Consider the following 12,626-nt stretch of genomic DNA (forward strand, 5'->3'; position numbering starts at 1 on the left):
CTACACACATGGACCTCACCAGATGGAACACACAGAAATCAAACTGACTACATCTGTGGAAAGAGATGATGGAAAAGCTCAATATCATCAGCCAGAACAAGGCCAGGGGCCGACTGGGGAACAGACCATCCATTGCTCATATGCAAGTTCAAGCTGAAACTGAAGAAAATCAGAGCAAGTCCACAAGACCCAAAATATGACTTTGAATATACCCCACCTGAATTTAGAGACCATCTCAAGAATAGGTTTGATGCATTGAACACTAGTGACCGCAGACCAGATGAGTTGTGGAATGACATCAAGGACATCATCCATGAAGAAAGCAAGACGTCATTGAAAAGACAGGAAACAAAGACCAAGATGGATGTCAGAGGAGACTCTGAACCTTGCTCTTGAGCGTCGAACAGCTAAAGCAAAAGGAAGAATTGATGAAGTAAAAGAACTGACCAGAAGATTTCAAAGGGCAGCTGAGAAGACAAAGTATTATAATGACATGTACAAGGAGCTGCAGATGGAAAACCAAAAGGGAAGAACACGCTTGGCATTTCTCAAGCTGAAAGGATTGAAGAAAAAATTCAAACCTCGAGTTGCAATAGTGAAGGATTCCATGGGGAAAATATTAAACGATGCAGGAAGCATCAAAAGAAGATGGAAGGAATACACAGAGTCATTATACCAAAAAGAGTTAGTTGATATTCAACCATTTCAAGAGGTGGCATATGATCAGGAACCGATGGTACTGAAGGAAGAAGTCCAAGCCGCTCTGAAAGCACTGGCGAAAAACGAGGCTCCAGGAATTGATGGAATATCAGTTGAGATGTTTCAACAAACAGATGTAGCGCTGGACGTGCTCACTCGTCTATGCCAAGAAATATGGAAGACAGCTTCCTGGCCAACTGACTGGAAGAGATCCATATTTATGCCTATTCCAAAGAAAGGTGATCCAACCGAATGTGGAAGTTATAGAATATCGTTAATATCACATACAAGGAAAATTTTGCTGAAGATCATTCAAAAACGGCTACAGCAGTATGTCGACAGGGAACTGCCAGAAACTCAGGCAGGTTTCAGAAGAGGATGTGGAATCAGGGATATCATTGCTGCTGTCAGAGGGATCCTGGCTGAAAGCAGAGAATACCTGAAGGATGTGTACCTGTGTTTTATTGACTATGCAAAGGCATTCGACTGTGTGGATCATAACAAACTATGGATAACACAAAGAATGGGAATTCCAGAACGCTTAATTGTGCTCTTGAGGAACCTTTACATAGATCAACAGGCAGTTCTTTGGACAGAACAAGGGGATACTAATTGGTTTAAAGTAAAGAAAGGTGTGCATCAGGGTTGTATTCTTTCACCATACCTATTCAATCTGCATGCTGAGCAAATAATACGAGAAGCTGGACTATATGAAGAAGAATGGGGCATCAGGATTGGAGAAAGACTCATTAACAACTAGCGTTATGCAGATGACACAACCTTGCTTGCTGAAAGTGAAGAGGACTTGAAGCACTTACAGATGAAGATCAAAGACCACAGCCTTCAGTATGGATTACACCTCAACATAAAGAAAACAAAAATTCTCACAACTGGACTGATGAGCAACATCATGACAAACGAAGAAAAGAGTGAAGTTGTCAAGGATTTCATTTTACTTGGATCCACAATCAACACCCATGGAAGCAGCAGTCAAGAAATCATAAGACGCGTTGCATTGGGCAAATCTGCTGCAAAGGACCTCTTCAAAGTGTTGAAGAGCAAAGATGTCACCTGAAGACTAAGATGTGCCTGACCCAAGCCATGGTATTTTCAATCACATCATACACGTGTGAAAGCTGGACAATGAATAAGGAAGACCAAAGTAGAACTGACACCTTTGAATTGTGGTGTTGGCGAAGAATACTGAATATACCATGGACCTCCAAAAGAACGAACAAATCTGTCTTGGAAGAAGTGCAGCAGAATGCTCCTTAGAGGCAAGGATGGTGAGACTGCATCTTACATACTTTGGACACGTTGTCAGGAGCAATCAGTACCTGCAGAAGGACATCATGCTTGGCAGAGTACAGGGTCACCGGAAAAGAGGAAGACCCTCAATGAGGTGGATTGACACAGTGGCTGCAACAATAAGCTCCAGTATAACTACGATTGTAAGGATAGCGCAGGACCGGGCAGTGTTTCGCTCTGTTGTGCACAGGGTCACTATGAGTCAGAACCGACTCGATGGCACCTAGCAACAACAACAACAAGGTGGAATGTCATGGATTGAATAGAAAGGGATGAAACGCGTTTACGAAAGTCACAGCCCAGATCCGATGGAAGGGGAGGTTCCCTGGGGTGTGACCTCTATCACCTTTTATCTTCCAAGAGATAAAAGGAGAGAAATGTAATCAGAGAGATATAAGTACCTCATGCCACCAAGAAAGATGTGCCAGGAGCAGAGCACATTCTTTGGACCTACGGTCACTGTGCTGAGAAGCTCCTAGGCCAGGAGAAAATGATTCATGACAAGGACCTTCTCCCAGAAACAACAAAGATAGAAAGAATTCCCTGGGAGTTGGCACCCTGAGTTTGGACTTCTAGCCTCGTAGACTGGGAGAGAATAAATTTCTCTTTGTTAAAGCCATCCACTTGTGGTATTGCACTTATAGCAGCACTAGGTAACTAAGACACTTAGTGAAGTAGAGGGTTAGGGAGAAAGAGGAAGACCTTGACAAGACAGACTGACACAGTGGCTGCAACAGTGGGCTCAAACACAGCAACAATTCTGATGATGGGGCAGGACCCAGAAGTGTTTTGTTGTGTTGTACCTAGGGTCGCTATGAGTCAGAATCAACTCGACAGCATCTAATAACAACAACAGCCACTATGCAAGGCAGGAACGCAAGCGGAAATCTATATACAACTGTTCACTGCAGCACTTTTCACAAGAAGCAAAAGATGAACACAGCCAAAATGTCCATCAGCAGGTGAATGGATACACAAACTTTGGTACGTACACACAACTCCACAGGGTTTTCAAGGCTCTGACCTTTCAGAAGGAGATCACCGGGAATGTCTTCTGAGAAGTCTCTGGGTGGGTTTGAACCCCCAAACTAGTAGATGAGCAATTAACTGTTGGTGCAAGCCAGGGACTTCCAATGGAATATTACACACACTCCCAAAAATGAAGTCTTGATGCATACGACAACATGGATGAAGCCTGAAAACACCAAGCTGAGAAAAGTCAGTCAGTCAGAAAAGGAGAGATGCATTCTGATCTCACTTATAGGGCAGAAGCAAATATACACAAAACAAAGCTTATTAGTGGTTACCAGGGGTGACAGGGAGGGGGAAGGAAGAGTTTTTGATTAGGATCATTGAGTTTATGTGAAAGGTAGTGGAATGATTTGGAACATAAACCGTGAAATGCTTGCACAGCTTGAATATAAGCAATGTAACAAATGCACATGTAGAAATTGTTGAAATGGCGTGTTTTATTATGTATATTTGCAACACAATAAAAAAAATAACATGAAGATCAATAAAAAGGAAAGAAAAGCTCTGTGGAATTCTCGCTCTACACACACACACACACACACACACACACACACACACATTTTTCTTCTAAAAAAAATGAGTAAAGAATCCCTGAGAGCAAAAAGCACAGTCAATTACCCCCCGTTTTTATTGGTCCATTTCTTGTGGTGACCTCATAAGGAGCCAATTCTTTGGAACTCCAAGCCCCTATATAAGTCCCTGGAAACCTAGGTTTGTGGTCTTTCTGGCTCAGGAAGCTCCTTCAGTGACCTGAGACATCGTGACCAAACTTGGCTTGTTTTCTCTTTAAATTGTGGTTTTTCTATTTCCTCGCCAGCTATTCTTATTTTCTCTTTGTTTTTCCTCATTTGCATTCATTCGTTTTTCATTTTATTCTTCCTTTACATCCTCAATTTTTCTTTTTTTCTATGTACTTGTTAATTTTTTTATCATCTTACTATTATTGTTTTATTTTGTATTTTTTCTTATCCTCATGTTATTTATTCCTTTTTTGAATCTTTCTCATTGATTTCTTGTTTTGTTTATATATACAATTTATCTTATTTTTATCAGTTTTTAAAATTTTACTTCCTCTTTTCTCATTTTACCTTTTTGATTATATTTTAACTTTTTCTCATTTTTTCCATATTTCATTAAGTTTTTAGTCACCACTTTTTAGGGTTTTGGGTTTTTAAGTTTTTAATCCTACCACCAGGGCACCTCTTATCCCAAAGCCCGCTACGCCTTCGCACCATAGCCAACATGCTGCAGAGCCACTTAGCCTTCTCTGCTGTGGAGGAAACTCATGTGGGACGCTACCACCTCCTCAGAACCATCGGCAAGGGGGCATCTGCCAAGGTCAAGCTGGCCCAGCACATCATCACCGGCCAAGAGGTAGCCATTAAAATAATTGACAAGATCCAGCACACGTCCTCCGACCTCCACAGACTATACAGAGAGATAGAAATTATGAAGGATCTCCATCATCCAAATATTGTAAAGCTGTTTGAAGTCATAGAGAATGAGCACGCCCTCTATATAGTCATGGAGTATGCAAGTGGAAGGGACCTCTTTTACCACCTAGTGAATCATGACTTCATGAGCGAAAAAGAGGCCCAAACGAAATTCCAACAAATAGTGTCAGCGGTGAAGTACTGCCACGACAAGAGTATTGTTCATAGGGATCTGAAAACAGAAAACCTACTATTGGACAAGCGAATGAACATCAAACTTGCAGACTTTGGTTTAGGAACTGAATTCACCCCAGGGAGCAAGCTGGATACCTTCTGTGGCACTCCCCCTTATTCTGCCCCAGAACTCCTTCAGGGAGAAAAGTATGACGGACCCCCAGTGGATGTGTGGAGCCTGGGAGTCATCCTATACTTCATGGTAACTGGATCTCTGCCTTTTCGTGGGAAGACCTTGACGAAGCTGCGAGAGCAGGTGCTGCAGGGACAATATCACGTTCCCTTCCACATGTCTAGCCAGTGTCAACACCTGCTCAGTAAAATTTTCATTCGTGACCCAAGAAAGAGAGCCACGTTAGAGGACATCCTGGCACATCCATGGATGAAGGTGAGCCATGAAGAAAAACAAAAGCTCTGTGTGCAGCCACTCCCAGACTACGATAACCACTGGCACACTGAGGTGACGGTGAACACGGGTTACGTGCAGGAAGACATTCATGACTCACTGTTGAACCACAATTACAATGATGCGAACGCCACCTATCTGATCCTGCGTCACGACACATATGAGATTGACAGCCACACCAGCACCCTGGAACCCCAGGCTGAAGCCCATTGCACCGATAGCCACACTCCTTCCTCATCCCATGAAGTGCCTCCTACCGTCTGTCCTAAACCCAAACAGCGTAGTTACACCGAGCCCACCATTCCCACCTTTGGTTACTACATCCGCGATGCTTTGAACACTCTCTCTGAGGGAGGGATGGGGACCTCCATGGTGTCTACTTCTCCATCATTCTCCCTGGCCCTGGCCCACCTGCGGCAGCAATCTACCACAGCCTGGGCACAGCCCAACCAGGACTCTGACCTGTATGCCAAGGGGAGAAACAGTGAGGTGCCACAGCCCATCACACCACCCCAGTGTGTTTCTGTGCCTTCCTCCTCAGCCTACACCATCAACGAGAGTGCCGGGGCCCTGGAGAAAACCAGTTTTACCCAAGGAATGTCAAATCTAAGCTCCGCAAATGAGGAGCACGTGCTTGAGTTACCTGACCAGCCGAGTTTGCCCCAGACTGTGAGTCTAGCCTCTTCCTCTGAGGAGCAGGTGCATGAGTTACCTGACCAGCCGAGTTTGCCCCAGACTGTGAGTCCAGCCTCTTCCTCTGTCAGCAGCCAGGGCTGGAAGCGGGCCACTGGGAGGTTCTTTAAGCTCATGAGAAGATGCCTTTGTTTTACATATGACAAAAAGGACCACAAAGCATCGGACAGCAAAGCTGCACAAATGATCAAACCTCAACAGGCCAAACCACGCTCTCTCAAATTTACCTGGAGGATGAAGATCACCAGTTCCTTGGAGCCCGACGAGATGCTGCAGGAGATCTGTCAAGTGTTGGATGCCAATGGCTGTGACTGGGATCTCACACACAAATACACACTGCTGTGTATGAATGGCACACCAGGACAACAGGACTTCACTCAGTGGAGGATGGAGGTGTGCACCCTGCCTCGGAGGACTCTCAATGGGGTAAAAGTGAAGAGAATTTCAGGGACCTCTGAGGCCTTCAATAACATTGTCTCAAAAATCACCAGTGACCTTGCACTTTAAAATGGGGGCAGCAGCTGCCTGAGAGAAAACAGGAGTTCCAAGGTTTAAGCTCCTCTGTAATTTTGAAGGCAATGTTCGGAAAACCCACCTAAAAAAGGTGCCCGAAATTCACTTCACTTGAACCCTGTTGAGCAATCATCAAGGCAGTGTGCATACCTTCATCCTCCACTGCACAAAGTCCTCTTGGCCTACACGTCACGTGTGCACAGCAACACATATGCCCGGGAGACATCCCACTCGCAGCTGTTGGCATCGCACACTTGGCAGATCTTCCACATCATCTCGTTGGGCTCCATGGAGCTGGTTCCTCCACGTAAACTTCAGCGACAACAGCTTGGCCTCTCCAGGTTTAAGCACTTCCACCTCGTCTTTGCTCTCAGATTCCTACAGATCCGCTGCAGCAAACATGAAGCAAAGAATTCATGAAAACAAAACAAACACTCCCAAATTCATCCGTTCAGACAGACAAAGGAAAGCTTGTAATAGGGAAAGCCACTTGATTCACTAACACGGCCATCGAGATCTCTCTGGAGTCCCTTGGGATGCACTGAACAGCAAACCAGAAAGTTGTCGGTTTAACTCCACACACAGATGACTTGAAAGAAAGGCCTCCAGTCTATTTCTGAAACATCTTGAAGCTGAAGAAAATCAGACCAAGTCCACAAGAGCCAAAGTATGACCTTGAGCTTGTCCCACCTGAATTTAGAGACCATCTCAAGAATACATTCACTGACTGAACACTAATGACCGAAGACCAGGCGAGTTGTGGAATGACATCATATGTTCTTCCTTGGGGAAAAATCTGGAGTTTAGCCATCAAATTAGATCCTGGGCCATGCGAAACTCAACATGGAAGACTTTCAAGTGGGCCTAAGTATTTCAAGAATAGGCATCAATTCTATTATACATTGGATCCTTTTCTGAACCTGTTTATTGTTTTCAGAGGGAGACCACCTGCCCTATCGTCTCCACCCTAGGAGAAATTTTTCTAGCACACCCATTTATAGAACTTTAGTAGCCTTGGAGGTGGCATGCCAATAAATTTTGCCCAAATTGACCTTGCTTCTCAGCTTTTCATGGTTGGCTCTGTCTCCTGTACAGTGACATGTCTATATTTTTTAACACTGGGTATCAGTTTCCAACAAATATTTCCGTATTAATGGTTTTGGTAGGCCTAGCACACACTGGAAGCAGGTAGTTGTCAATTTGGTTAGACTCTCCCACGTGAAGAGTGCTTAGATAGCTCCATGGGATTAAATCCATTTTCCATAAGAAATTGCTTTGCTATAACCCCCCAGCAGCCATGCCTGATTACTGGGGGCACAGCCACAATTACAATTCCTATAGGACATACAAAATACTGAGTGTTATTTAAAAAAAAAAAAAAGAAACTTGTGTTTTGACAGTGTGAGAAGGTTACATTAGGGAAGAACTTCCAAGCTAGTTGTAGTTCCTGATTTTTTGAGACATGCTTTGGTCCACCTAATTTATACCATATACTTTACCTTCCTTGCATGTACTGATGAGTGACCACTGCCCTTGATCACTTAGTTAGTGGGATTCATTTCTGCCTCAGGAAAAGGGCTTGTACTGGTGGGGGAGAGAGAGCATTATAATTAGTAGGAAAATAGGTCAATACTTCTAAGGGCCTATGGTTGACAGGATTTACATTGTGAAAAATATGTAGTGCAGCTTAAGAAAGAGCAAGAGCTTGCCAAAGTGATGCGGGGGCGCTCCAAATACTGAGTTCCAATCACTTAAGCCTGTCCAGAGTCATTTCTCAATTTATTGTCCTGCTAAATGGATGGACCCCCATTACCAAATTCTACATCATTCCCAATATCTCCTCCTTTTCCTTCTTACTATTTGTACTGAGTTAGAAATATGTGGCGCTGAGCTGGCAAACCAAGACATGTAATCCTGCAAATAACACTGAACAAATCTCAGTGGCCCCCTGCCATCCCTCGCTGCTGACAGAGGGAGAGGCTGGGCTCACAATCTGAGGCAAACTCAGCTGGTCAGGAATCTCTTGCAGCTTCTCAGCATGCAGAGAGCTTAGTTTTCACACTCCCTGGAGGAAACCAGTTCCTTCTGAGCTCCACCACTGCTGCTCATGGTGTGGGATGAGGAGGAAGCCTCACAGACACACTGGGAAGATGTTCTAAACTGCAGCACGTCACTGTTGCTCACCCTGGAGCACACTCCAGAGTCCTGGTTGGGCTGCACCGAGTCTGTCCTGGATTCGTGGTATATGTAGGACTGGGGTGGAGAGACTGAGGTACAGGTAGATGCCATGGAGGCCCCTGATCCTGAATCAGATAGACTGTCCAAAGCATTGTGGATGTTGCCCTGGCCAAGGTGGTCTTCCCTTAATTTCTGGAATGGTCAATTCCGTGTTTGTTTGTGAAAACGTTGCTGTTCACAGAGGGCACAGGACTGGCCTTCTTTCTCTCCAGGGTGGGTTGTTCTTATGCTTCTGCTCTTCTGCCCTGACCCCTGGTCCTCCTCAGGCCACATATTTTTTTGCATAATTGCAAGAGGAATTTTAGGTACGCCTCATGGACTAAATTATGTCCCCCCCAAAAAGTGTGCATCACTTTAGCTGGGTTATGATTCCCTGTATCTTGTGACGGTCCTCCATTCTGAGATTGTAATTTTATGTTAAAGAGGATTAGGATGGGATGGTAACGCTATCCTTACCCAGGTCACACCCCTCATCCAATGTAAAAGCAGTTACCCTGGGGTGTGGTCTGTACCACCCCTTATGTCTCAAGAGATGAAAGGGAAGCAAGCAGAGAGTTGGGGACCTCATACCCCTAATAAAGCAGCAACAGGAGCGAAGCTCATGCTTTGGACCTGGTGTCCCTGCACCTGAGATGCTCCTCTATCAGGGGAAAATTGATGAGAAGACCAACAGAGAAAGAAAGCCTTCCCCTGGAGCTGACACCCTGAATTTGGACTTTCAGCCTACTATATTGTGAAGAAATTAATTTCTCTTTGTTAAAGCCATCCACTTGTGGTATTTCTATTACAGCAGCGCTAGAAGACTAAGAGAGCTAGAATGGCAGCCTCGCTCTACCTCCTCTGCTTGGGTTAGCACAAGAGGGTACACTGTACACCATGGGATGAAGATCCACTGCAGGCTGCTATGGCCCTCTGTCTCAGGTGTTTTACGACCAGGAGCAAATAGATGACTATCACAACACTGTACTTTGGCATCATCAATAAGCACTGAATCTCTCACCATGTGTAACACATCACCTCAATCCACTGACGGTCACTGTAATCTGGGTGTGGCTCCACATACAGCTTTTGTTCTTCATGACCCACCATCATTCACGGATGTGTCAGAATTGCCTCTGAAATACCTCTCTCACTAGGGTCATGAATGAAAATTTTGCTCAGCAGGTATTCATACTGCATAGTCATATGGAACGGAAAGTCCCTTCACTACCTCCTGCCATAGTATCATGAAGGTATTTCCAACAAAAGGCAGGGATCCACCTACCAACAAATACAAAATGACTCCCAGGCTCAACACATCCACTAGGGGGGGTCTGTCATACTTTTCTCCCTGAAGAGTTCTATGGCAGAATAAAGGAAGGGAAACAGCCACAGGAGGTATACAGCTTGTTGCCCAGGCTGAATTCATTTCCAAGGTCAAGACCTGAAAGTTTGCTGCTCATTTTCTTATCTAATAGTAGGTTTTCTCTTTTCAGGCCCCTCTGAACCATACACTTGTGATGACAATCCTGCACCGCAGACACTATCTGGCAGAATTTGGTGGCTTGAGCCCCTTTGTCCCTCATCCTGCCATGAGCCCTTGCATGATGAAACACCTCCCCTCCACTTACTTATTCCATCACTATGTGGAGTGTGTTCTCATTCCTGATGACTTCAAACAATTTCACAGTAAACACTCCCACAGCTCCATGAAGGCATTTCCACCAAAAGGCAGGGATTCACTCACCAACAAATACAAGATGACTCCCAGGCTCCACACATCCACTGGGAAGTCCGTCGTACTCTTCTCCCTGGAAGAGTTCTAGGGCAGAATAAAGAAAAGGTATGAATGAAAGCCTTCATAATTTTAACCTCTCAGGATAGTCTGTGGATGCTGCAGGAGGTTGCGGGGGCTCCCTAATGATCTTACCTTATTCCCAGTGAGGAGAGCTTTAGCCAACTTCACGTTGGTGAAGGTACCTTTGCAGAGGTTTTCGAGCCTTTGGTAGTCTTACACATGGGTCTCCTCCTCAGAAGAAATGGCCGAGAGGCCTCTGCATCATCTCGGACTTGGGTCAAGTCTTACTTAGCTTAGGGCCAATGGGTCCCAACACAGGATTCAAAGTGGTAAAAACTGATGACTAAATAAAAACTAGGCCCCTGGGTGGCACAAATTGTTAAGCCCTGGATGACAAGCCAAAAGGTTAGTAGTTCAAACCCACCCAGTGGCATCTCCAAAGTAAGGCCTCGTAACTGACTCTGAAAGGTCACAACCTTCAAAACCCTGTGAAACAGTTCTACTTTGCACGTTTGGTGTTGCTGCGAACTGTTATCTACTCAACAGCAACTAGTAACATGCAAATAAAAACTTAATTAAAGGAGAAAAAGATGAGAAAAAGCATATAAAAACTAGAAAAAAAATACAAAATAAGAAAATGAAAAAGTGACAAAAATCAGTTTTATTTTGGGGGTTAGTCTGTGGAGGTTGGAAGAGCTCTGCTGGATCTTGTCAGTGATCCTGGTTCTGAAAGTGGCCACGTTTGGATTCTGGCCTACTGAGTTCCGGTCTCTCATTCAGAGCCCTACCAAAGGGCAATGTTAAAATCAATCAAGTGGGTAAGTTCAGCAAGACGCTGAGATAGGTTATATGAAGCTCTCACCCCACCAAAGGGGGAAAAGAAACCTAGAAGGTGTTGCTACCCTGTGAGTATCCTGAAAAGAGTCAACAGTTGACATCAACACAGCAAATGCTGAATCAAGGAAAAGATGGCTTCAAAAAGGTAAGGCAACTTTGTGGTCTCTTTTCTTGCCCTTGCCCCATCTCTTCCCCAACTCAGTGGTCATCTTATAGTAGCAGCACTTGCTTCTGATCCCAGGGTGGGACCCTGTTCCTGGCTCCAGTTAGAGTACAGAAAATCATTGTGTGTGTCTCTTCTAATCTTTCTGGGGGATGCCTGAAGGACTAATGCAAGGACCTTGTCTCTTTGACCTAACTTACGACCCAGGCTGCTAAGGTGGCAGGCATTTATAAGGAAAGATTGCAAGAGGAACTAACAGCCCATAGAGGGCTCAGGCTAAACAGTATGCTCAAAACATACGATAGATAGCCTAAGGCCTAAAAGCCAAAAATGGGAAGTACTTCTTTGGAAAATCAGGATATTCAAAAGCAACTGTGTGTTTGGGGAAATTTAGCAGGCTACAAATACCTAGAGCAAAATTTCTGTTCAGAAACTACCCGAGAAAGACCTACACTTTTTCTCACTCTATAAGTGTTTCAGGAGTGCCCCAGCACAGAGCCAATCTGCACAGACTAGGAGAAGTATTTGTGGGTTTTGTTTTGATTTTTTGTTTCTTTCTTTTTTCTATGTATTTTTAGCTCCTCTCATTTCAAAATCACTCTAAAAACACTAGATGGGAATTTCCATTTTCCATTCCACTATAAAAGGAACTTGGATGTCCCTTGCATGCTCACAATAAGAAAAACCTGAAAAGAAACAACTCTTCTTAGCTCTGTCACAGATCTGAACTCACAGAGCAATCTGCTATCCCAGAAGCTGGAGATACACATGCACTACTACAAAGAATCCCTGCTTACTGGGAACAGAGAATGCCACCACCGTTACTTCCACCTCCTGACCTAGAATCATATGTTATTAGGTGCCGATGAGTTGATTCCAACTCATAGCAGTGCAATGTGACAGAGTAGAACACCCCCATAGGATTCTCTAGGCTGGAAACGTTATGGAAGCAAACAGCCAAGTATTTTCTTCTATGGAGTTGCTGGCTGGTTTTAATCAACACCCTGTTGGTTAGCAGCCATGTGCTTAACTATTATGCCACTAGGGCTCCTTACTTCATTGCTAACTGACTAATCCCTGGAAACTGAGAGATAGAAATTTCACAGGGCCTAGCCTTATGGTACCTTCACACTTCGGGGAATTTCTCATAAAGGAGACTCACTAGGTTTTCACTGTCAAACTGTAAGAAAAAGTCTCTCATAATTCCAGTTGGAAAAAAAAAGTAACCAACTGCAAACACTACTTTGTTCTTGACAACCGTCTACCCTTAAAGGAAATGGTTCTACCACCCTT

General features: G+C 44.4%; 1 protein-coding gene across 1 annotated transcript; it reads left to right on the forward strand.

Annotated features, from left to right (window-relative positions):
- The first annotated feature begins 4,262 nt into the window (after positions 1 to 4,262).
- Positions 4,263 to 6,738, forward strand: LOC135230519 (serine/threonine-protein kinase MARK2-like). The gene is made up of 2 exons (XM_064279875.1): positions 4,263 to 6,231; positions 6,460 to 6,738. The coding sequence occupies exons 1-2, from the start codon at positions 4,282 to 4,284 to the stop codon at positions 6,736 to 6,738; spliced, it is 2,229 nt and encodes a 742-aa protein (XP_064135945.1). The 5' UTR covers positions 4,263 to 4,281.
- Positions 6,739 to 12,626: the final 5,888 nt, after the last annotated feature.

The sequence above is a fragment of the Loxodonta africana genome, chromosome 3 (genome assembly GCF_030014295.1).
Source record: "Loxodonta africana isolate mLoxAfr1 chromosome 3, mLoxAfr1.hap2, whole genome shotgun sequence".
NCBI classification, from domain to species: Eukaryota; Metazoa; Chordata; class Mammalia; order Proboscidea; family Elephantidae; genus Loxodonta; species Loxodonta africana.

What these genes read in the sequence shown, in the direction of transcription:
- LOC135230519 (XM_064279875.1), top strand. Translation starts at nt 4,282, where the DNA reads ATGCTGCAGAGCCACTTAGCCTTCTCTGCTGTGGAGGAAACTCATGTG. An exon ending in CTCGGAGGACTCTCAATGGG is followed by an intron (nt 6,232 to 6,459) that starts GTAAAAGTGAAG and finishes TCATCAAGGCAG; the next exon opens with TGTGCATACCTTCATCCTCC.